The sequence below is a fragment of the Neophocaena asiaeorientalis genome, unplaced genomic scaffold (genome assembly GCF_003031525.2).
Source record: "Neophocaena asiaeorientalis asiaeorientalis breed wild unplaced genomic scaffold, Neophocaena_asiaeorientalis_V1.1 scaffold581, whole genome shotgun sequence".
NCBI lineage: Eukaryota > Metazoa > Chordata > Mammalia > Artiodactyla > Phocoenidae > Neophocaena > Neophocaena asiaeorientalis.
This window is the reverse complement of record NW_020172732.1, coordinates 2,684,179-2,710,832: the sequence shown is the minus strand read 5'-3', so window position 1 is coordinate 2,710,832 and position 26,654 is coordinate 2,684,179. Positions and strand designations below refer to the sequence as shown.

General features: G+C 33.9%; 1 protein-coding gene and 1 non-coding gene across 2 annotated transcripts in view; one reads left to right on the top strand and one right to left on the bottom strand.

The window, feature by feature from the left end:
• Positions 1-6,821: 6,821 nt before the first annotated feature.
• ATG4C (autophagy related 4C cysteine peptidase) overlaps positions 6,822-26,654 on the bottom strand; it is an 83,059-nt gene continuing 63,226 nt past the window's right edge. Inside the window, exons 8-11 of the mRNA XM_024740416.1 lie at positions 25,522-25,600; positions 24,786-24,862; positions 19,552-19,671; positions 6,822-7,971 (exon numbers count right to left, since the gene is read on the bottom strand). Of these exons, the coding sequence (XP_024596184.1) occupies positions 7,804-7,971; positions 19,552-19,671; positions 24,786-24,862; positions 25,522-25,600 (444 nt within the window). The 3' untranslated portion in view covers positions 6,822-7,803. The remainder of the gene's footprint in view (positions 7,972-19,551; positions 19,672-24,785; positions 24,863-25,521; positions 25,601-26,654) is intronic.
• LOC112396645 (U6 spliceosomal RNA) lies at positions 15,930-16,036 on the top strand. Its single transcript, XR_003002609.1, has one exon. It is a non-coding gene; the product is annotated as a U6 spliceosomal RNA (small nuclear RNA).

The following is a 26,654-nucleotide window of genomic DNA, read 5'->3' as shown; positions in this document are numbered from 1 at the left end:
CCGCGTCCCCTGCATCGGCAGGCGGACTCTCAACCACTGCGCCACCAGGGAAGCCCAAATCTTCATGTTTTAAAGTGTTAGAGCTAAACCCCAGTTCTTCTGACTTCTATACCCTTTGTTTCTTCCTTCATACATCCTTGCTCCTGTGGCTCTCCTCCCAGGCATCTACCTACTTAAGTGTAAATTTCAGCCTGACCCTCAAGATCCTCAGTAATATAGCTTTGACATATGTTTCATTCTTATCACTTATTCTATCCACATCATTGCAGGATGTTTATTATCATCATTCCCTCACTAAATGCCACAGTGCTCCCTGGTCAGCAGAACCACCAAGAGCAGCCACATTCACCTCAGACGTGCCCTATGGGGATAACCCTCCACCCCAACCGCATTTTCATTTAGAAAACATGTCCACAGACCCTGTCTCTGAGTCTTTGTGTTGTTTCCTTATTAGCCCCACTACTTACTTCACCACTGCCTATATACCAGACTTTTAGGGTTCATCTCAACTGACACCTCCTCCATGAAGACATTCCTAACCTCCATAACCAGATGTGAGCTCTCTTTGGAAATCAAATACAATTTTATTTTATAGAATTTCTATCATAATTCTTCTCTTCCCCTACAAAGTGTGACCATCTTTTGGTGTATTTTCCCCACCCTTAAGTAAATTTGTAAGCTTCCTGACAGAAGTGTCACTTTTTTACCTCAAGGTATTCTATAGAGCCCGACAGACACTCAATATTGGAGTGGAATTAAGAAGTTTTAGGGGCTTTGATTTTTTTTCTTTTCTTTTCTAACTCTTGTTCTTCAATGCCAGTTCCAAAAACAAAAAACCTACTCTTAAAGCCTTTTCAAATATTAAGACAGAGATGAATGAAATCTTGACAACAGTTTTAAAGGCTAACACTTATTGAGTACTCACTATGTGCCAGGCATTTTTCTAAGTGTTTTTACATGTTTCCTCACTTAATCCTCACAATTGCCCAATGTGATAGTTACTATTATCCATATTTTATAGATGAGATTAAGTTACTTGCTCAAGGCGATGTACATAGCTAGTAAGTGCTAAAAGTCACAATTTGAACAGAGCCAGTCTGACTCTATAGTTTAACCAGTTCATTTATGCCATCTTCACGGTGGAACACTGGAGCTTGACAGGGAAATTAAGTATCTGTTTCTCCCTAAATATAAGGATTCATAATTCTTTCCAAACTAGTAGTATTAAGTGAATATGTAAAGTCTTAGTTTTGAAACACTTGTTCTGGCTGTAATCTAGTGTAACTTGATATGCTCTTTTACAATATGACCATACCTATACGACCTATGTTTTGCATATTTTATTCCTTTGCAAACAAGTATCTTTGGTGTTTGGGGCCAACTCCATACTATGTGGAAATTCAATAACACTTTATGTTTTAAAAATAAAGACTGAAAAAAAAAGAAGAAAAATTTTGCAGAAATTGACAAGCTGAAATTAATATGAAAATACAAGGTGTTCAGAATCGCCAAAATTATCTTGAAAAAGAACAAAGTTAGAGGACTCACACTTCTCAGTTTCAAAATTTACTACAAAGCTATAGTAATCAAGATAGCGTGGTACTGGATAAACAAGGACCTACTGTACAGCACAGAGAACTATATTCAATATCCTATGACAAACCATAATGGAAAAGAATATGAAAAATTGTATAGAGATGTATAACTGAATCACTTTGCTGTACAGCAGAAACTAACACAACACTGTAAATCAACTATACATCATATACATACGGCATGAGGATAAACATATAGATAAATGGAATAGAATTGAGAGTCCAGAAATAAACTCTTACATTTACGGTCAATTAATTTTCAATAAGAATGCCAAGACTATTCAATGGGGAAAGAATAGTCTTTTCAAGAAATAGTGCTGGGACAACTGGACGTCCACATGCAAAACAAGGAATTTGGACACCTATCTCACACCATATACAAAAATCAATTCAAAATGGATTTAAAAACCTAAATGTAAGAGCTAAAACTATAAAACTCTTAGAAAGAAGTACATAAATCTTTGTGATCGTGGATTAAACAATGGTTTCTTAAATATGACACCAAAAGCACAAGCAACCAAATAAAAAATAGAAAATAGATAAACTGGACTTTATTGGTGTTTCAAAGGATACCATCAAGAAAGTAAAAAAATCCACAGAATGGGAGAAAATGTTCTTAAATCATGTATATCTGATAAAGGACTTGTATCCAGAATATGCAAAGAACTCTTATAACTCAATACATATAAAGACAAATAAGCAATTTTAAAACGATCAAAGAACTTGAATACACTCTTCTCCAAAGAAGATATACAAATGGCCACAAGCATATGAAAAGATGCTAAACATCCTTAGTCACTAAGAAAATGCAAATCAAAACCAGAATAATGTACCATTTTACACACATTGGATGGTTAAAATTAAAGACAATAACAAGGGTTGGTGAGGAAGTAGAAAAATTGGAACCTTCATACATTGTTAATGGAATTGCAAAATGGTGCAGCCACTTTGGAAAACAATTTGGCAGTTCCTTAAATAGCTAAACACAGAGCTACCATATGACCAGCAATTCCATTCCTAGGCATATTCCCAGAAGAAAGGAAAATAAATGCCCACATAAAATCATATACACAAGTGTTCATAGAAGTGTTATTCATAATAGCCAAAAAGTAGGAACAACCAAAATACCCATCAACTGATAAATAAACAAAATGTAGTATACCCATCTACTAAAATATTATTCAGTCACAAAAAAGAATGAAGTGCTGATACATGCTACTATGTGGATAAGTCTGAAAACATTATGTTAAGTGAAAGGAGTCAGCCACCAAAGGCCACATATGATTCCATGTATATGAAATGTCTGGAATAGGCAAATCCACATGAACAGAAAGTAAATTAGTTAATAGGTACAGGGTTTCTTTTTGGAGTAATGAGACTATTTGGAATTTGAGAGTGGTGATCACTGTATAACTCTGCAAATATTATCTATAACCAATGAACTGTACACTTGAAAAGGGTGAATTACATCTCAATAAAGTTATTTTTTTAAAAAAACATGATACCACTTTATGCCCACTAGGATGACTATAAATCAAAACATTAGACTTTCATATAATCTGATACTCTAAATGACCTTTAATATTATAAAACTTGGACTTTTGAACATCAGCTGACAAAGAAGCACTAGGAGCTCTGAGCTGATGCTGTGTGCCAGCTAATACAATCTTTGTGTAGCAGCTTATACAATATTGGATTTTATATTTCATTTCCCCTTATTTTGTAAACATGACAGGAAAATAGAAAAAAGAAAGTGCTAAAACTCACGGTAAGAAATGTAGGTCTCAAATTTCATATAATTAATAAGATAGAAATAATCATCAGCCTCAATGAAATGCTCACTGGACTTTAAGTCAATCAACTGTATGTTTGACTATAAAAGAACAAAATAAAGAACATCTATGAAATGCTAGAACTCTAAGATTATGTCAAGACTATATGATTAAAATAATTTTATAATGTTTTTAATATTTCCATAATATTTTACACTCTGGGACAGAGCCTTCCTTAAAATATTGTTTGAAAGCATCTATGGCTCAGTTCCTTCACATTCAGCTGTTTTAAGTGTTTACAGGAACATACTATGTACGAAAATAAGAGTCTCTCTCTAGGTCTCTCTCTCTAGACATGGGCTGGTAGCCACAAAACTGGCCAAGCACAGTGAATCAGGTTTAGGAACCAGATACAAGACACAGGAAAGACTACCATGCAAGTCAGAGAGACAATGTCATTACACAAATCAAAAGCTGAAAGACTGATAAGTGGTGGCTCTCTCCATCAAATAGAATGCAGTTAAATTTTAAAAATAAGAATCAAAATTCAACCTATTAAACACAAAACAGAAGACAATATAGACAAGTGAAAATACTATGTTGAGGTTGCAGAAGTGTAGGGTGGATTTTTTTCTATGATATCTAGTTAAAGTAACTTGGAAATAACTTAAATATGTATGTGTACCTCTCCATTAAAACTCCCTGATAACTTACTAGATAGAGTCCTAACTATGGACTCTCCTGACCTGCTCCATTATAGGATCATCCAAGTCTCAGGACTCCTCAATTGTCTCCTTAATCCTAGATCTAATTCCCCATCTTAGATTCATTAGCTATAATTTGATACAACTGAATTGATCAGAACAGTGCTGTATAAATAGCAAGTAGCTACAAGGATGCCATATTGTACAACTCCAGGAGTGCCATTCACATTACACTGAGAACAGTGCCCCCCTGGAGTTGTGCAACATGGAAGCCACATATCTACCTTTTGGTATCAGTCAGTATTTACTTTCTTCCAATGCCTACATCAAATTTTAAATCATCCCAGGGACTTCCATGGTGGTCCAGTGGTAAAGAATCTGCCTTCCAATGCAGGGGACGTGAGTTCGATCCCTGGTCGGGGAACTAAGATCCCACATGCCGCAGGGCAAATAAGCCCGTGCACCACAACTACTGGGCTTGCATACCTCAACAAGAGAGCCCGTGTGCCACAAACTACAGAGCCCACTTGCTCCGGAGCTCACAAACCCTGGAGCCCGCACGCCACAACTAAAGAGAAGCCTGTGCACCACAACTAGAGAGAGGCCCATGCACCACAACAAAAGATCCCACGTTCCACAACTAAGACCCAACGCAGCCAAAAAAAAGAAAGTAATAAATTAAATATTTAAAAAAAATTTTTAAATCATCCCAGCCTTCAAGCCTTTTAAATTCATACTTTTCACCTGTGTCAGTTTGATATGGTGTATTTGCCTAGGCACACTCAAAACTTGCTGTTAATAATTCTCTCATCCTTTTGTTAGCAGACTTCTAACTTTCCTCTCTTTACCTTTCCTGCTTATAAAATAACTTCTTTTAAAACCCATGAATTCCCAATTCTTATTATATTGTCTTAGTATAAAATATAAGTATTATATTTATACTTATTAATTTAATTTTCAATAACATTATAAATGAAAGATAATTCTCTGTAGAATTTTTTGGGGATTCATTCTTGAATGACAGCGATATCTGGACTATTGACTTAAAATAGGGGAAAACTGAGTTTCTAAATTTCTGAAGGAATTGGTTAGAAGGTAGCACAATAATTTTTCTACCTAATACAAACATGTAGTTTGTTTCCATTCTCCTAAAAATAAGATGACATTAACATATATATTTTTAGATATGTTTGCCCTTGGACAATGCTAAATCCTAAGGTTAACAGAATTTTTAATCTTCTAATGTTGTCGTCTCACTAATACAAATTCAATGGAGTTGGTTTAATGTAAAAACAGAAAAATGGATACCTCTGGGAAATTCTTTTGCACAGACTTACACTATAAAGGATCTTTTCATTCAGTCATTCACCAAATGATGACTCTCAAGATTGCCTGCTGGTGGTTAATACATTGACAAAAGGGGATTCAAAGTGTCAAATTTTATGAAGAAGAGAGAAAAGAAACCTTTGCCACCAAAAAGTCACATCAAAAATTTTTTAAATTCATTTTTGATATGTTAATGGTAAAATCTAGTATCTTAATGATGGAGGATCCTCCTATCAGAACACCCACTTTAGAATCTTGTCTCTTTTTACTTTCTTTTATTCCAGGCTGAAAGAGATCATCCAATAGCTTTATTGACTGAATTTACTGGCTGTCAGAACTTTAAATGAAATCTGTGTTCAAAACAAAGTCTGAAACCTCTATTCTAAATCTAATGATGTAGTTTTGTTGCTGTCTTTCCAGTAAAAGATTAGCACAACTTTTGGCTGGTCCTTGGCTGAAGCTGATTTTTTTATTATTAATAGGCAAAATAAATCCATCAGCCTATCTCTCAATTTTCATGAATGCATGCATTCATTCATACATATTGTTGAATACTTTTTATATGCATATTATTCTAATAATTTCTGATCCTAACCATTTATTCTCAGTCATGGGGATGATTGTATTGTAAGATCTATCTTGTCTGTGCAATATTCTGAGTATTTTCAATATAATGCAATGTAAAGGAAGTTTCTCCCTCCTCTCACCTCAACTTTGTCCAGGTGTAATTTTGTCTCATCCCCAAATATGCTGTGAAAATAACAGAATGCTATCCTGTAATTCTAAGCTTGTATATAATCCTTGTAAGAGAACACTTACAGTCAGTTCTGATTTGTTTGAAGATATGGTGCTCTCATTTGATGTGTTTGTTGTAGAATCCTGTGACTACTGCAGGTGTATAGGAACAACAAATTGCAGTACTTTAGACGAGGGAGCTGCAGTGTATAAAATCAGGCATACCACTGGCTTCTTGTTGTACCTGTACTGCTTTCGCATTCTACGAAAATCAGTACCATACTTAACTTGTCCAGATTTCATCTAGGGTAAAGGAAAATTTTAGATTACTGACTATTTTTTGAATTCAATAAACTATCTTCACCAGGAAATGCCAAACCTGATTTCTCTCATCAGGCATACCAAAGCAATCTATCTGCCCACCCTCTTTCAGTTTTGCATGTAACTCTAAACCTAACAAATAGGCTTCCTGAAGGGAAAAAATCAATGACTTTAAATGATACACAATTTTATGTCTTTATAAGTCACCTTTTCACACTGAAACATGGAAGCTTCATAAAATAAGTTAATACTGGCTTTCAAAGCAACAATATTATTTGCCTTCATTATAAATAAACAGAATTCATTTGAGACAATGATTTTTCAAATGAAAGGATTAAAATAATCCCATTAAAACCAAAACAAAGGCATTTTATGTTCTTACATCTTTATTAAAGTACTTATTTTATAAACCTGGCTCAATAATAACTCATACTTTTATATCACATATTTGCCTTTGAGCAATACATAACACAGTTAAGGCAGATTTACCATATAGATGGCCTCAGCTTCTAAACACCACTGCACTGATTTATACAAATAGCAAAAATCACATGGGGGGCATCTACTGATACCTTTCCTGGTACTTATCTTTAGATTTTAAAACTGCATAATAAGTAGAGTTTCCATAAAATTTCATTTTTGAGATAGGAAACAAACAATTTTGCCTTTATCTGTTAGATTGGATGTAGTTATTATTAATAACATAAACTTTAAATCTGTAGGGAAAACCAATACTTTACCTTCACTGCTCAGACAAGGCTCAACAGCAAGTAAAATGAGGTGCCATTGTAAAATCATACTGCTAAGTATTACCTTAACTCAAAATTCTGCTTATGTAATTGTATCATATCACAGCTAAAAATTACTATTTAATATATCAAGATACATCCAAAAGCATCCTTTGGTTGCATTAATATCAGGAGGCTTAGGCAGCACTGAAGATTCATTCTCTGCTCTTCTGGTCATTAGTATAATCTGAAGCTTTTGAAACTATTTGGTGATCCTATTTTGGGGCCCAACATCACAAAACCTTCAGGAGAATACTGGACCCAGGTGGAAGAATTTGAAGACTGGAAGACTTGCAGTTAAGGTAGAGTTATCATTAGCAGATCTTAGGGAAACAGGAATGCAGCCAGAATCACTTGATATTTATTAGAAATCAAGATTCACTGAATCATTTCTCTTTCAAAAAAATATCTTTAAAACTTGTATATTTTCAAATGTTCTTTTTTTAAAGAACGTATAAAATTAAGGTATTTGTGAAAATAAACCAGTTTCAAGTATACTTGTTTCTCTTCATTTTGCTTCCTTCAAAGGATTTCTTCTCATCAAGCACAAATGTGCTAATCTTTACAGCAAGACAAACTCTTCTGTGCTAAATCTTTTTAATCTTTTCTTTTCGTCCTCTGAGAAAAGGTCTTCTTCATTGGTTGTAGTAGATGTAAAATCATAGTCTCTGGAATGACCATTTACAAAAGTAAATAAGGGATATTTCTCCTTAGAAGAAATTTTCAGCATCTGTAACAGAAAGAACAGAAGAATCCCTTATTGGATGCAATAGTACACAGTAGGACCTGATGAAATCTAATGTTTTAGCCCTGAATCTCTCTTGTTAGCTTCTCTCATTTACATTTATCCAGTGCTACTGCTTTACTGTTCTGGCTAAAAGACAAAAGTTGATCAGCATTGTATAGTTTATTTATCGCTAAATACCTACTTCCCCATTAGGATTAGACCATCAGAAATTAACTATATTATCATTCCTACCCAAAACCCCCAAAAGTAAAGTCTTTTGGTCACATTTGTTTGAAGGCTTACTAGTGAGTTAAGATTTATCTTCTATTGGTGGTAATAGACAATAAAACAAAATGGTATCACTGATTATGGTAAAATACTGTGAATGACTGTTTAGTACCATAACACAGAAAAAAAAAATTAAACTAAGTCAAAAGGTCCATTCTAATCTCACTTCTACAACTTAACTTTGATGTGATCTTTGACAAATCACTCTACCTGAGTATCACCTATAAAACTCGGACAAAGTTATTGAATCTCCTTATCTCAGAGAAATGTTAGGATGACCAAAAGCAATAAAAAGTTATTTTTTAAAATCAAGTTTGGTCTTTTCAAAGATTTCTATATTAAAAAATGTATTTCTGCAATAATCTAGTTAAGATGAAAAACAGTATTCTTCTACACAGTAACAATCCACACTTTACATATTACCTTCTAAAGTTACATTACACAATTTAGAAGTAAAATAAGTAATACCTGGAATTTTGTGAGAACACCAACAACCTTTATATAACCTCTGTCAATTTGGGATTCGTTGACAAGCCAACAACCCATTCTAAACCATTTAAATATTTCTGTTAAACAAAGTCTATTAAAAAATTAAAACAATTTTCATTTTAAGGTGAATAAAAATTTTTGAGTGAAGGATGTTTTTATAGAAATAAACATTTCTATAGGTAACCAGGACGTATAAGAAGGATTCTGAAAAGTTTATGTGAGTTACAAAGAATGCTGAAAAAATATCGATAGTACTTATACATCATTAATAATGATCAATTAAATATAATTTAAGGATAATTTTAGCAGTAAAAACTAAATTCTCTCAAATGTTGATATTCAACTGAAGGCTCATCAAATTCTTATATATTACATTTATAGATTCTCTTGGCTAAAATAAATATGTAGCCCTAGGATACAGATACAATGTTAAATTTAAAATATTTCAATGAGACAGTTAATATGAAATCCATTTTCTAATTGAGTGGAAGTGAACCATTTAAAAACAATCAAGTACTTAAAAAACCAGATATGATGAAATATGATTGATCCTATAATTCATATTGTGCTCCTACTTTTTACACTTCTCAAATTCATTTAACTTACATTCTAAAAATAAAAAAGGTAGAGAGAAGGGCAAAAATGTGGAAATGAAAAGTAAGAGACAGAGGGGGCCGGCATCTGATCAATCATCTTTCACCTCGAGCCAATAGGTGGAATACAGTCCAAAATTGTTACCATTTTATATTCATTTAACATCACTTATAAAAGTCCAGTATCTAACAAGCAGGTATCATTGTATCATTTTCAACTCAACACGCAAAGCTAACATTATCATGTCTTCATCCTTTCTTTCAAAATCAAGACGCCTTTCAAATGCTTTTCAAAGCTCTAAGCACCATATCAAGAATTTTTTAGACTTTTTTTTTTAAGAATAACCATTGATTTGAACTTCTATTAGAAGGGAAAAGTTTAGTTTTCTTTTTTATACTACAAAATAGGATGCACTGTCAAAACATTAAGGTCCCTCCATAATGGATAATATAAAATCTACACAAAGAAAATTCCAAATTAGGTTATCTATATGACTTGGGGTATTATATCAATTGATACAAATAAAGATAATGAAAGACATTTAATAACTTGGGGAAATATTTAATATTTTGTTGTATTTCCGTCTAGACTTTTTAAAGTACATGTTTAAAATTACTTTAACAAAACTGAGATTAAATTTTATATATAGTGTTTATCCTGTTTTTCCTTTAACATTACATAATAAATACTGGGCTACAATCCTGCAGCCTGTGGAATGAAAACCACATTCACAGAAAGATAGACAAAATGAAAAGCAGAGGACTATGTATCAGAGGAGGGAATAAGATAAAACCCCAGAAAAACAACTAAATGAAGTGGATAGAGGTAACCTTCCAGAAAAAGAATTCAGAATAATGATAGTGAACATGGTCCTAGACCTTGGAAAAAGAATGGAGGCAAAGACTGAGAAGATGCAAGAAATGTTTAACAAAGATCTAGAAGAATTAAAGAACAAACAAACAGAGATGAACAACACAACATCTGAAATCAAAAATATACTAGACAGAATCAATAGCAGAATAACTGAGGTAGAAGAACGGATAAGTGACCTGGAAGACAGAATGGTGGAATTCACTGCCACAGAACAGAATAAAGAAAAAAGAATGAAAAGAAATGAAGACAGCCTAAGAGACCTCTGGGACAACATTAAATGCACTAACATTCACATTATAGGGGTCCCAGAAGAAGAGACAGAGAAAGGACCAGAGAAAATATTTGAAGAGATTATAGTCAAAAACTTCCCTAACATGGGAAAGGAAACAGCCAGCAAGCCCAGGAAGCGCTGAGAGTCCCAGGCAGGATAAACCCAAGGAGAAACACGCCAAGACACATAGTAATCAAATTGACAAAAATTAAACACAAAGTGAATTATTGAAAGCAGCAAGGGAAAAATGACAAATAACATACAATGTAACTCCCATAAGGTTAACAGCTGATTTCTCAGCAGAAACTCTACAAGCCAGAAGGGAGTGGCATGATATATTTAAAGAGAGGGAAGAACCTACAACCGAGATTATTCTACCCAGCGAGGATCTCATTCAGATTCGATGGAGAAATCAAAAGCTTTACAGACAAGCAAAAGCGAAGAGAATTCAGCACCACCAAACCAGCTCTACAACAAATGCTAAAGGAACTTCTCTAAGTGGGAAACACAAGAGAAGAAAAGGACCTACAAAAACAAACCCAAAACAATTAAGAAAATGGTAATAGGAACATACATGTCGATAATTACCTTAAATATGAATGGATTAAATGCTCCAACCAAAAGACACAGTCTTCCTGAATAGATAAAAATACAAGACACATATATATGCTGTTTATAGGAGACCCACTGCAGACCTAGGGACACATACAGACTGAAAGTAAAGTGATGAAAAAATTTTCCATGCAAATGGAAATCAAAAGAAAGCTGGAGTAGCAATACTCATATAAGACAAAATAGACTTTAAAATAAAGAATGTTACAAGAGACAAGTAAGGATACTACATAATGACCAAGGGATCAATCCAAGAACATATAACAATTATAAATATATATGCACCCAACATAGGAGCACCTCAATACATAAGGCAAATGCTAACAGCTATAAAAGAGGAAATTGACAGTAACACAGTAATACTGGGGTAACCTAACACCTCACTTACACCAGTGCACAGATCATCCAGACAGAAAATAAATAAGAAAACACAAGCTTTAAATGACACAACAGACCACACAGATTTAACTAATATTTATAGGACATTCCATCTGAAAACAGCAGATTACACTTTCGTCTCAAGTGCGCACAGAACATTCTCCAGGATAGATCACATCTTCGGTCACAAATCAAGCCTTGGTAAATTTAAGAAAATTGAAATCTATCAAGCATCTTTTCCGACCACAATGCTATGAGAATAGAAATAAATTACAGGGAAGAAAACATAAAAAAACACAAACACATGGAGGCTAAACAATACATTACTAAATAACCAAGAGATCACTGAAGAAATCAAAGAGGAAATCAGAAAGTACCTAGAGACAAATGACAATGAAAACACAACGATCCAAAACCTATGGGATGCAGCAAAGGAACTTCTAAGAGGGAAGTTTATAGCAATAAAATCCTACCTCAAGAAACAAGAAAAATTCCAAATAAACAATCTAAACTTACACCTAAAGGAACTAGAGAGAGAAGAACAAACAAAACCCAAAGTCAGCAGAAGGAAAGAAATCATAAAGATCAGAGCAGAAATAAATGAAATAGAAACAAAGAAAACAATAGGAAAGATCAATAAAACTAAAAGCCGGTTCTTTGAGAAGATAAACAAAATTGATAAACATTTAGCCAGACTCATCAAGAAGAGGGAAAGGACTCAAATCAATAAAATTAGAAATGAAAAAGGAGAAGTTACAATGGACCCCAAAGAAATACAAAGCATCTTAAGAGACTACTACAAGCAACTCTATGCCAATAAAATGGACAACCTGGAAGAAATGGACAAATTTTTAGAAAAGCACAACCTTACCAGACTGAACCAGGAAGAAATAGAAAATATAAACAGGCCAATCACAAGCACTGAAATTGAAACTGTGATTAAAAATGTTCCAACAGGGCTTCCCTGGTGGCACAGTGGTTGAGAGTCCGCCTGCCGGTGCAGGGGACACGGGTTCGTGCCCCGGTCCGGGAAGATCCCACATGCCATGGAGCAGCTGGGCCCATGAGCCATGGCCACTGAGCCTGCGCGTCCGGAGCCTGTGCTCCACAATGGGAGAGGCGACAACAGTGAGAGGCCTGTGTACCGCAAAAAGAAAAAAAAAAAAAGTTCCAACAAACAAAAGCCCAGGACCAGATGGCTTCACAGGCGAATTCTATCAAACATTTAGAGGAGAGCTAACACCTATGGTTCTCAAACTCTTCCAAAATATAGCAGAGGGAGGAACACTCCCAAACTCATTCTATGAGGTCACCACTACCCTGATACCAAAACTAGACAAAGATGTTACCAAAGAAGAAAACTATAGGCCAATATCACTGATGAATATAGATGCAAAAATCCTCAACAAAATACTAGCAAACATAATCCAACAGCACATTAAAAGGATCATACACCATGATAGTGGGATTTAACCCAGGGATGCAAGGATTCTTCAATATATGCAAATCAATCAATGTGATATAGCTGATTCACTTTGTTATACAGCAGAAACTAACACAACATTGTAAAGCAATTATACTCCAATAGAAATGTTAAAAAAAATCAATGTGATACACCAATATTAATAAACTGAAGAATAAAAACCAAATGATCATCTCAATAAATGCAGAAAAAGCTTTTCACAAAATTCAACACCTATTTATGATCAAAAACTCTCCAGGGAGTGGGCACAGACGGACCCTACCTCAACATAATAAAGTCCATATATTAAAAACCCACAGCAAACACCATTCGCAATGGTGAAAAACTGAAAGCATTTCCTCTAAGATCAGAAACAAGAAAAGGATGTCCACTCTCGCCACTATTATTCAGCACAGTTTTGGAAGTCCTAGCCATGGCAATCAGAGAAGCAAAAGAAATAAAAGGAATACAAATTGGAAAAGAAGAAGTAAAACAGTCATTGTTTGCAGATGACATGATACTATACATAGAGAATCCTAAAGATGTCACCAGAAAACTACTAGAGTTAATCAATGAATTTGGTAAAGTGGCAGAATACAAAATTAATGCACAGAAATCTCTGGCATTCCTATACACTAATGATGAAAAATCTGAAAGTGAAATTAAGAAAACACTCTCATTTACCCCTGCAACAAAATGAATAAAATATCTAGGAATAAACCTACCTAAGGAGACAAAAGACCTGTATGCAGAAAATCATAAGATACTGATGAAAGAAATTAAAGATGATACAAAGAGATGGAGAGATATACCATGTTCTTGGATTGGAAGAATCAACATTGTGAAAATGACTCTACTACCCAAAGCAATCTACAGATTCAATGCAATCCCCATCAAACTACCACTGGCATTTTTCACAGATTTGAACAAAAAATTTCACAATTTGTATGAAAACACAAAAAACCCCATATAACCAAAGTAATCTTGAGAAAGAAAAACGGAGCTGGAGGCTCCCTGACTTCAGACTATACTACAAAGCTACAGTAATCAAGACAGTATGGTACTGGCACAAAAACAGAAAGATAGATCAATGGAACAGGATAGAAAGCACAGAGATAAACCCACGCACATATGGTCACCTTATCTTTGATAAAGGAGGCGAGAATATAAAATGGAGAAGAGACAGCCATAATTGAGTTATCTGTAGTGAGGTGGATGGACCTAGAGTCTGTCATATAGAATGAAATAAGTCAGAAAGAGAAAAACGAATACTGTATGCTAACATATATATGGAATAATAATAAAAAAAAGGTCATGAAGAACTAGGGGCAAGATAGGAATAAAGACACAGACCTACTGGAGAATGGACTTGAGGATACGAGGCAGGGCTATAACTGATTCACTTTGTTATAAAGCAGAAACTAACAAACCATTGTAAAGCAATTATACTCCAATAAAGATGTTTAAATAAATAAATTAATTAATTAAATAAAATAAAAAAGTCACAGGGATGTATTCTACACCATGGGGAATATAGTCTATAATATTGTAATTACTCTGTATGGTGACAGATGGTAACTGGACTTATCATGGTGATCACTTCATAATGTGTAAAAATATTGAATCACCATGTTGTACAACTGAAACTAGTCTAATATTGTATGTCAATTATAATTCAATATAAAAAGAAAAAACACAATTATTAAAAAAAGAAAGAAAAAAGATTAGAAGGAAATGAATTGTAGTGCTAACCTAAAATGGCAGCATCCTAGGTGAAAGACCTATACACTGAAAACTATAAAACTCTGATAAAGGAAACTGAAGATGATTTAAAGAAATGGAAAGATATCTCATGCTCTTGGATTGAAAGAATTAATATTGTTAAAAGGCTGTACTACTCAAAGCAATCTACAGATTTAATGCAATCCCTATCAAATTATCCAAGACATTTTTCACAGAACCAGAGGAAATAATACTAAAATTTATATGCAACCACAAAAGACCCAGAGTTGCCAAAGCATTCCTGAGGGAAAAGAACAAAGCTGGAGGCAAAACCCTCCCAGACTTCAGACAATACTACAAAGCTACAGTAATCAAAACAGCATGGTATTGGCAGAGAAACAGACACATAGATAGATGGAACAGAATAGAGAGCCCAGAAGTAAACCCACACACCTACTGTCAATTAATCTATAACAAAGGAAGCAAGAATATACAATGGAGAAAAGACAATCCCTTCAGCAAGTGGTGCTGGGAAAGCTGGACAGCCTCACATAAATCAGTGAAATTAGAACACTCCCTCAAACCATATATACAAAACAAAATCAAAATGTCTTAAAGACCTAAATACAGGACATGACACCATAAAACTCCTAGAAGAGAACACAGACAAAACATTCTTCGACATAAATCATAGCAATATTTTCTTAGATCAGTCTCCCAAGACAAAAGAAATAAAAGCAAAAGTAAACAAACGGGACCTAAACAAACTTATAAGTTTTTGCACAGCAAAGGAAACCATCAACAAAATTAAAAGACAACCCACAGAATGGGAGAAAATATTTGCAAACGATGCACCTGACAAGGGGTTAATATCTAAAATGTACAAACAGCTCATACTACTCAATATCAAATAAAACAAACAACCCAATCAAAAACTGGGGAGAAAACCTAAATAGCTGTTTCTTTAAAGAAGACATGCCGATTGGCCAACAGATATGAAAAGATGTTCAACATCTCTACCTCAATAAATAAATAAACAAACAACAAGGTCCTACTGTACAGCACAGGGAACTATATTCAATATCCTGTGATAAACCATAATGGAAAAGAATACAAAAAAGTATATATATGTACAACTGAGAATATACATGTATAAAAGAATATATATACATATATATGTACAACTGTACAGCAGACATTAATGTAACATTGTAAATCAACTATACTTCAAAAAATTCAATAAATACATGTTTTTAAATGTAGTATACTGTAGTGCTCCCTTTGGCAGCACATATACTAAAATTGGAACGATACAGAGAAGATTAGCATGGCCCCTGCTCAAGGATGACACGCAAATTTGTAAAGCATTCCATATTTTTCTGCGAGAGAGAGGCATGGACATATATACACTACGAAACGTAAGGTAGATAGCTAGTGGGAAGCAGCCACATAGCACAGGAATATCAGCTCAGTGCTTTGTGACTGCCTGGAGGGGTAAGATAGGGAGGGTGGGAGGGAGGGAGATGCAAGAGGGAGGAGATATGGGAACATATGTATATGTATGACTGATTCACTTTGTTGTAAAGCAGAAACTAACACACCATTGTAAAGCAATTATACTCCAATAAAGATGAAAACAAAAATGTAGTATACTGTAAAATGTACTACTATTTAGCAGTTTAAATGAATAAGCTAGACCAACATGAATAGATATAATCTCCAAGTCACTATCAAATGAAAAAGCAAATTGCAAAAGGATACATAACATTTTTATATGAATATATAATTAATGACAAGTGTAAGAACATACAAAAAAAACAGTGTATGTTGTTTACAGATACATCAAGTATACTAATTTACACTAATTTAGGATAGTGGCTACCACTGGGAAGGAAATAAGGGAATAAGATTGGGGAAGGGTAATACACTTTGATTATATACGTGGGGTATTTTTTTCTCCCTTAAGCTTAGAGGTAGCACATGGCCATTTATTATTCTATCCTCTATATTTCCATATGCTTGAAATTTTCAAAAACTAATTTAATAAAATGAACATATTGCAAAGTACAAACTTCTTCAGTCTGGCATTCAATACTCTCCACAATATTATTTCAACCTCCTTTTCTAGCCTCATCCTTCACTATTTCCTATAGCAGTGTTTCCCAAGCCTTGGACATTTATATACCTCCTTCCTTATTTTCACTATATATGCCATCTCTATTACAATTAATGAATAATTTTCTTTTCATAATTTTAACCCCAGTAGCCTTGTACAGGTCAATGATAAGTAGGAAACCACATGTTTAATAAGCCAGCTATTCTTTTCTAATATGAATATACATATGTAAGTATCAATATTTGTCCCAGGGTCACTTAAAACATCAAGTATCACACTTTAGGTTGCACTGTCTTATACTAGTGGTTCTCAAATTTGGTGTACAAGATTACTTGTGAAGTTTGTTAGAAATGGAGGCTCCCAGGCCATACCTCTAGGGATTCTGATTTGTGCAATCAGAAGACAAAAAATTGTGCCCTATATGTATCCATGGCACCTAACAAATTGGACTATTTGCCATTCTCTAGAGATGCTCTACATTTTTCTTTTCCAATACTTTTCCTCTTGTTATCTCCTCTGCTTGACGTACCCTCCCCCTTCTCCCTTAGCCAACAGAAATTAAGCCTACACTTTAGGGCTCATATTAAATATCACCATCACAATAAAGAACTTTGACTTGGATGCAACATCGCTCTCATTTTAACACTCCTCCTTACCCTATCGATTTATTTCTATTTCTGTATGAATGCTTATCATATTCAATGTAATACATGTCTACTTGTCTTATGCCGCCTCCTGAACTATAAATGCTACTTGAGGGCAAAGCCTTGGTCATTTTGTGTTTTCAACATGACAGTTATTCAGATACTTGCTGGACTGAGCTCTGCTAAACACTGAATTAATTTAACAATTTTTATTAACATTTTAAAACTCATGTGGCATAAGCATTAGAATATTCATTCATATAGCATTACAAATTAAACATGAGAACCTGGACTACCTGGGCTCAATTTCAAAATGAGAAAACTGAAAATATCCTATGTAGAAACAAATAATTTAAGATGTTTTAATTTTCAAAGAACAAAATAACAGTTTAACTAAAAATGCTGAATTCAGTTTTTAAGAAGGAAAATTGCTTAACTTACAATCTTCCAAGCAAAAGTAAATTATCAAGTTATTAACTGACAAAGTGAGGTTTTGATACTGCTACCAAAAAGCTATTAACTTAAGAACAACAGTATAATTAAAGCAAAGTTAATTGACTCTGGCAAAATTCTCAGTACTTCCATATTATATTTCAACATGGTTTCTCATTGCTTTAATACTGCATATTACTTAGATGCATCAAGAGCAATAACTTCTAAGTAGTTTTCCAGTGTAAAAACTATTAGTATAAAACCACAAAACTATCTGTTTTTAATCAGAAAATATCAACATGCAACTCATTTATGAATATTGTTTTTCTCAATTTGGTAACAGTAATTTGGGCTTTTTTCTATTCCAGAGGTAGACTACATCACTGCTCTAAATATACTTATTTCAACCTAGATAAAAAATAAACTAATGGAAACATAAATGGGACTTTTTAATGGAAAATGTTCATTAACACCAATCTATATTACCATATATCTGTATTTGTATATTTTAGCACGTACATGATACTTCATAAAGCCAGAGAATTGTCAAACTAAAATATATAAATGTATATACTAATTTCAAGTAATAAAAGAGGGGAAAATGGAGAAAACATATTTTCTTATGTTCACTTGGCCTTTCAGGTTGAAAAGAAGAATGAAAAGATGACAACTGTGAGAAATGAGGAATAAGAAAAGGTTCTCACATATCTCATTTTCTCCTCTCCTCATTCATTTTTCTGTCATGTTCCTGTTAAATTTCCTCTTTTACATGGCAGGTCAAGTAAACTAAACCTAACTTAAATGAAACTTTTTTTTTTTCATTGTATTTTTACATTATAAAACTAAAATTTCAACCCACTATGTCTATTTTCCTGAATAAAATTAATCGGAAGTAAAGCAGTAATAAGGTATACATATTAGAACTGAGCTCAAGTTAAGAATTCCCAAAAATGATTCTAGTTTTAGTTTTACTTACAATAAAAAATGATAACCTATAATATTGATACTAATAAAGAGAGCCATCCAATTAGGCTTACTTCCTAAATAAGTAATTTTTTTACTTTCTAAAGTACTAAATATAGACAGAGTTTATGGCCCTATAAATGTTTTAGCAGTACTCAAGGGCCAGAAAAATGCAGAAGTTTAAAGGTAATAAGAGGAGTTAAATAAACCTATTTCCAAGATCCTATAAGTAGAATAGATCAAATTAAACAAGTTTATTGGAAGGTAACAATACAGCTCATTTGATAAAACCGTTCTGAGAAATCCAAAAACACCATTTCTCTTTACAAAAATCAAAACACTTGGACTAACAAGAAATAATGCACAATTTGGCTTGATCAAATACTTCATTAATTTTTTTTCTACCCCCTAAGGTATTGATTGCCCTTTTAAAATCCTCTTCAAATAAAATATAACCTAATTGCTTGCACATGGCTAGTTTGCAGAGATTTTTATTTCAACAGTGCCACCTAGTGGAGCAATCAATACTTTCAATTGGTCACTAAGTGATTTCATCATCCTCAAAAGCTAGGAATCCCCAAATAGTTGTATTTTCTGGTTCAAAATATTCTTAATAATATTAACATTCAAGGGGAAATTTTATAAACGAATCATTATATATTTTTATCTTCTGATAGGCTACCTCTAATAAAAATTAGATCATTTACAAATATTATTATAATATTTAAAATAAAAGTACCTTAGTGATTTCTTCAGAAGCTCGTTTGAAGTCCTGAACATTTCGACAGTAAAATCCTATTGTACAGCTAGGATCCATTTTTCGAAATGACATCTTTTTGGGAGAAGGGCAGTGGAATGTCTGTAATTTTAAAAGTTCTTTAGGATTAATTTAGTTTTATTTGATGGACTTAAGTATACAAAAATATTACTTAATTTAAAATTTGCTATCTAGCTTTCCTCCAAACTACAAACATGCTTTCAAATGGTGTTTTAGTCTCTCCTCTGAAGATGATCCCTCCCAATCTCCAAAGCTGTAAAACGTAAGCGCCAACATTGTGTATATTCAATTCACCAGATCTCCACCTTATGCAACATTAGTGCCATTCTGCAAAAGAAAGGAAGTGTGTCAAAGTGGTGTGCATTTCTAACACTTGCAGAAGGGAAGAAAAATGTGTCTCTGACAAAGACACGAATAAGCTAGTACAAGGTTTAGAATCAAGTTAGCTATTTCTAAGAAAGTGTAATTAAGTCTGTTTGGTTAGAGATTTTTTAAGTGTTTATAAACCTTTGAATAAGAATACGAAGACTTTGTAAACAAATACGCTGGTTCATGAAAATGTTCCATAATGATATAAAAAGAGATCAACATGAGAGTTTTAGCAATTGACACAATTAGCACATAATTACACATTCTCCCAACCCATTCTTCTACTGAGCTTTACCTCAAGTTCTTGTTCAGTCCCACACAGGATATTTGTTCAAAAGATTTTTTTTTTGAACTGCGTGAATGCTCAGACACTTGTCCTTAAAAATTACTGATGCTACCAAATCTTTTTTTGTATGTATAAAAAAATGTTTATGTTAAAAAGGAGGGCCAGGGCTTCCCTGGTGGCACAGTGGTTGCGAGTCCGCCTGCCGATGCAGGGGACGTGGGTTTGTGCCCCGGTCTGGGAAGATCCCACATGCCGTGGAGCGGCTGGGCCCGTGAGCCATGACCGCTGAGCCTGCGCGTCCGGAGCCTGTGCTCCGCCACGGGAGAGGCCACAACAGTGAGAGGCCCGTGTACCACAAAAAAAAGAAAAAGAAGGGCCAAAAAAAAAAATATATATATATATATTCATATTTGCTTATATTTGCGTAAAGATATCAAAAATTAACAAGTTTAAGGAGAGGAAGAAAACTGGGCAGATGGGAGACAGGTATGGGAAATTCTTCATTGCACATTTTATATTTCTGAATTAAAGAAGAAGCTCAAGAAATAATCTAGGCTGGATATGAACCCATAAACTTAAAATTTCCCTACATTTAATGCCTGAAACTAAGGGATTTCAACTTGAAACTATCTATTAAAACACAGAAAAATATAGGCTTTCATATTTATGTTCATGGTGAATCAGTCAAAATCACTCTTTTCTCTCCCTTTACATACATCCTAGTTATCCAATTAATATCCCATATTATCATCAGAGGATATGCAAAATGAATACATTCCAAGCTGCTTTTTTTTCCCTTACGGATAGTTCAGTCACATACTAGATTCAAATCCAACATCATGCTAGTAAGCATAGACGAAACAAATGTGTTTTCAAAACTATGACTTCTATGAAATGCTTAGCTAACACTTACTTTACAGTGAGATCCAACCTAGCTAAACTGGAACGTCCAGTGTTCTAATCAACACAAGTATTGTCTTAGTTGGACTTTTTCTAACATTGTTTTACCTGTTTTATTTATAAAGAGATATTAAAAACAGATCTGGAAAGGCATAGAAGAGCTAGGTAAACTTGTTAGTTAACAATATACACGAGTATTATTGTTTAAGGCTCAGACAGTTCCAGGTCACAGTTACAATAAAGTTATTCTACATACAAGGTATCTAACAATAGTCATTTGCCCAACTCCTTCCAAAGCCAATAATAAGGAATGTTTATTTAGTTTTTGCTACTTGGAGATAAGAAAGAAGAACCAAAAGTCTGTACGGTCAAACAAAGTATTTTTTTAACCTGTCTACATGGGTGCCCTAAATTATATTAAAGTATTGATTCAAGTTTTCATGTAAGAACCACTGAGACTAAACCGGAATAGGCTTAGTGCTATTTCACTGTATTGCCTCAATCATCAGAGATAATAATGACAAACACTAGTTAATCATAGTTGTTTTGATACCTACAAAGAACTTTGAAATTATTCACCAAAACACAGATATAAATCTCTGATGACTGAAAAGTGAAATTGTTATTGGGTGTTCCTACATGAGTACTAGGACTCATATTACAGAGAGGCATTTTATACCATTTAAATTATAATCTTTTGTTCACCCAAGAAGATTCTGAAACAAACCAACATTAATTTATAATTCAGAATCATTTCTGTTTACTGTAAAACAAGTTAGACTTTAAAATATTTTCCCAAGTGGCATTACATAGCTATGTTCACTTTGTGATAATTATCTGAGCTATGCACTTAGATTTCTTTTTTAATTTTTAAAATTCTGATGACTGCTAAGAGTAGCAGCTTCTACTTCACAAACACATTTTAGCAAGTATCACTAGATACACTTCTGTGACAATAAAATATATTTCTGAAAAAACTGGCCAGAGTGAGTCAATTCCCATTTATTTCATTTTTCAACACACTGTTTATTCACTGCCTAAACAAACAGTTAGATATCAGGCACCTACTAAATCCTAGGCCTGTTCTAGGCTTATTATATGGAATAGTGGATTCTATTACCTAAACATACAAATAATACTGAAACAAATACTTTTAGGTGTAGCTGTGTTATTCTGGTGATTTAGATAAAGCTTCCTAAGATAACTAAGTAGAGAATACATCCTTACTAAAAAACACCTCCTACAAACTGCAGTTCACATGTGTAATTCATAAAGCGTACATCTTTCACCGATGAATTCACTCATCTATCTACATAATCACATCACATCATTCTAATAGCTTTAATGCCACTATTCTCTGAACTTACTAGGATATATTAAAATAGTCACCACTGTATAAACCTCCTAAAACCTGAAACTTGGAATTGGGGGCCCAGGAATCAGAAGAGACTAACATATCTATAATAAGGTTTTTCTTACCTTATTAATAGAATATTAATATTACGGTAATACAATATTACCTTAATAATAGAATAGATTCAGTATTTGTAAAGAGATAGAATCAGTTATTCTGAAAGTATATCATAAATAGCATGAAGCAATAGTCTCTGGTTTAAGAAATTTTAACTTATTAAATATATACACACACATACATGCATGTATACACACACACACTTCATAAATATGTATAAGCAAATGTATATCCACTAGTCCTCTCATCCCAACAACTGACACTCTGCCCTGTCCTAGCCACTAACAATGTGAACCCACAGTTCAACAGACCCTCACTGCTAAAGCTCATCTTAAACCCACTTTCTTGGTGTCCCAATATATAAGAAATAAATGCTTCTGTGCGTTCAAGAAGTTACCTAATTTCACCAAATTTTACTTTACAAAGTCTCTTAAAATCAATTCTTCTTTTCCATTCTCACTTTCACCCCACTTCAAGCTTTTACTGAAGTGCTGAAGTGTTGCAACAGTCTCCCAATAATGAGCTGCGACCTTCCTAATATTGACTGTGTAGACATAACCAGGATATTCACTGACCTGGCATCTTTGTAGAGTCTCTCAAAATATCAGAAGAATAGTCTCTTTCTACTGGTCAAAATAACCAACACTAATAATCTTTTAATTTGCCTATTTTAGATAATCCTAGAATACTGTGAACTAGTTTCCATCTGAATCTCAAGTATTTACTTTTTTAAGGCGTCAGTTTGACACAGACACACTGGAAACGTAACTTAGACATAGGAATCAGTGCCACAAGACCACAACGCAGCAGCAAAAGAATTACAGTGTGGTTCACGTAGCACAATTCTATGTGCCTCCTCCCACAGTATCCATCAGCCAACTAGAAATATTTATTAAAGCTTACATGCAAAATATTATGAAGGAAGGAAGTAGAAAGCAAAGCTGATTCTGGCCTCAAGACGCTTGTACTTTAGTTGAGGTAACAGTCTACAAAAAATGCTAGGCTGTTTTATAATGTATCTTTTAAAACCAGTTTTTAATCTTGTGGTTTATCCATTTTCATAATCTACCCCCTAAATACTTATTAGGTATTAATATTAGCTAGCAAGCTATTACTAAAACAAAGTACTAAACCACACTTCCATCTTGTCAAGCCCTTGAGAATTAGTGATCCATGCCACTCAAGTGATTATTTTAAAAGCCTGTAAAAGCATCACCTGGGAAAACAAGAACCAAAACCACGTAATAATAACATGTCTCACTTATGCACTCTCAAAATTTTCTGAATTAAAATGCTGCACATGGGGCTTCCCTGGTGGTGCAGTGGTTGAGAGTCCGCCTGCCAATGCAGGGGACACGGGTTCGTGCCCCGGTCTGGGAAGATCCCACATGCCGTGGAGTGGCTGGGCCCGTGAGCCATGGCCGCTGAGCCTGCGTGTCCAGAGCCTGCGCTCCGCAACAGCAGAGACCACAACAGTGACGGGCTCGCGTACCCCCCAAAAAAAAAAAAAAAAAAAAGTGCTGCACATGTATAACTGATTCACTTTGCTGTATACCTGAAACTAACACAACATTGTAAACCAACTATAATGCAATAAAAAAAATTTTTTAAATGCTGGATCAGAAAATGATTAACATAAATGAAAAGAAGACTAAGAAATCAAAGCTAAAACAAATATTAGAAACCCAATTAATACTCGTGAAAACTTAACTAGAGGCTAAGACTTAATTACTATAATTAAAGCAAAATAATTTTGCAGGCTCCTTCAATCACTTTGTCACTCTAACCCAACTCCATCATCTTCTTTATTTTTCTTTTTTTCTCCCTTTTTTTTTAAACATACCTAACATTTTAAATTCTTCAGTACTATTCATCTGTATATGTACAAAGTTACTTGGAGGCTTGATAATTTATTTTGGTAGGGCTAGGGTATCTAACAAGTTAGAGACAAAGATAAATGAAGAAGAAAGTGTATTGTAAATTAAAATTCAGCAACGAATTATTTAACCTTTGACCGTTGTATGTATTATGGTTTTATAAATTAGTAAAATATTTATTATTAACTTGTAACTGTGATACCATAAAAGCGTAGCTGCCTAGCACATCTCTAAATAATTAGAATTTGCTTCATATGGTAAGAAAACAGTACCAGCTCTTTATCCACAGTACCTCAAGAGGGAAATCCTTTATGCTGACATCTACAAAAGATTGGCAGTAATGAGGATCCATGTAAATCAAACTGTCATCTACAAGGACAAAACAGAAGACAAGTAATTCAAAAAACACCTTATTATTACACTGCTTACAATCCAATTTCTATGTAGAATAGCTGAAAAAAATCTGGGAGTAACAGCTTGCCAGACTGATATTCATTGACTGAAACATAGGTTTGCACAGGACAGATTAACTTTTGCATAATCAAATATGCTTGTATAAGCAGAATTTTTATAAAGTGATGAGACTGTCATTTAATTTTTGGTGATAAAATTACTTTCACAAACACACAATTATATTCTACAGTTTGCATATGAAAAATGTATTGCACTACTTTATCCTGACAGGAAGAACATATTGCTTGTCATTTTATCATCAACTAGCACCACTAAAACTGGTAAAAGGTAAATATATAAATAGCAACTGCCAGAATGTGGCAGCAATGTCTTCTAAAGTTTAGTAAAACCAATAAATTATGCCTTGTTTGTGCAATAACAGAAATTAAATATACATTTTACAGAATCCAATTATGTTGTGGACCAAATGACAAATGAACGGCTATGGTAGGACTGATGAATTTATAAGGTACTCATTTTGCTCCGTTAATCATCCTGTTTCTAGATGATCCTATATTAACTTTCCAACTTTTAAAAGAAAACAGAGAAGAAATATATTTTACTAAATCACTAACCTTGAAATCCAGCAAAGTAATATGACTGTTTAGGTTTGCCACCAACAATACCCACACAATATTCAAGGCTTAAAATACCCTGCCAAAATAAATTAATTCAGATTTAGAGTCAAGAGACAAATGATAATTATTCAAAACAACCAAATTTGTATTACTGATAGTAGCAGTAGTTCCCAAATTTTTCACCACCAGTTTTATTTTTATTACATTTTCCCCATGTTCTGAAATCCTTTTGTCCACCAAACTATCTTCCATTTTCTTTAAACCATTCAACAACATTAAACAATTATTATGTGCCAGTTATAGAGATAAACAACATTAACCATGGAAAGGCAATAAAAATGCCTGCTAAAGTAAAAACACTTGGCCTTTCAGTTAGCTGGTGCAGCCTTGCTGTGATCAATGTAGTATTTTCATCAGGCTTTTTGAAATGCTAGAAATAATTATTGGACATTGTCACTGTTTTCACTGAAACCTGAGTCTTAGAATCACAAACTAAAAACCATTTTTAATCAATGGCATTCATGACAAAATTTTTACGCTACTTCATTTGGAATAAATATAGAGACTAATGAAAACAATTTAATCCAAGGAAAATAATAATTATTACTGTATTTAAACTCAGTTTAAACCACTGTATATAAAATATCAGTGGTACTTCAATAAATTGTTTAATATTTCCCTCAGCATCAGTTAAAACTCAGTTAAAAATGAAAACAATTTAATCCAAGGAAAATAATAATTATTACTGTATTTAAACTCAGTTTAAACCACTGTATATAAAATATCAGTGGTACTTCAATAAATTGTTTAATATTTCCCTCAGCATCTATTCTAAGCAGAACTCTATTTAAGCTCGGCCAAGTAATTCTATACTTTAAAAAAAAACATGTCCATGGAGTGGAATCAATTAAAAACATGTCCAGGGCTTCCCTGGTGGCTCAGTGGTTGGGGGTCCGCCTGCCGATGCAGGGGGCGCGGGTTCGTGCCCTAGTCTGGGAGGATCCCGCGTGCCGCGTAGCGGCTGGGCCCATGGGCCGTGGCCGCTGGGCCTGCGCGTCCGGAGCCTGTGCTCTGCAGCAGGAGAGGCCGCAGCTGTGAGAGGCCCACGTACCGCAAAAAAAAAAAAAAAA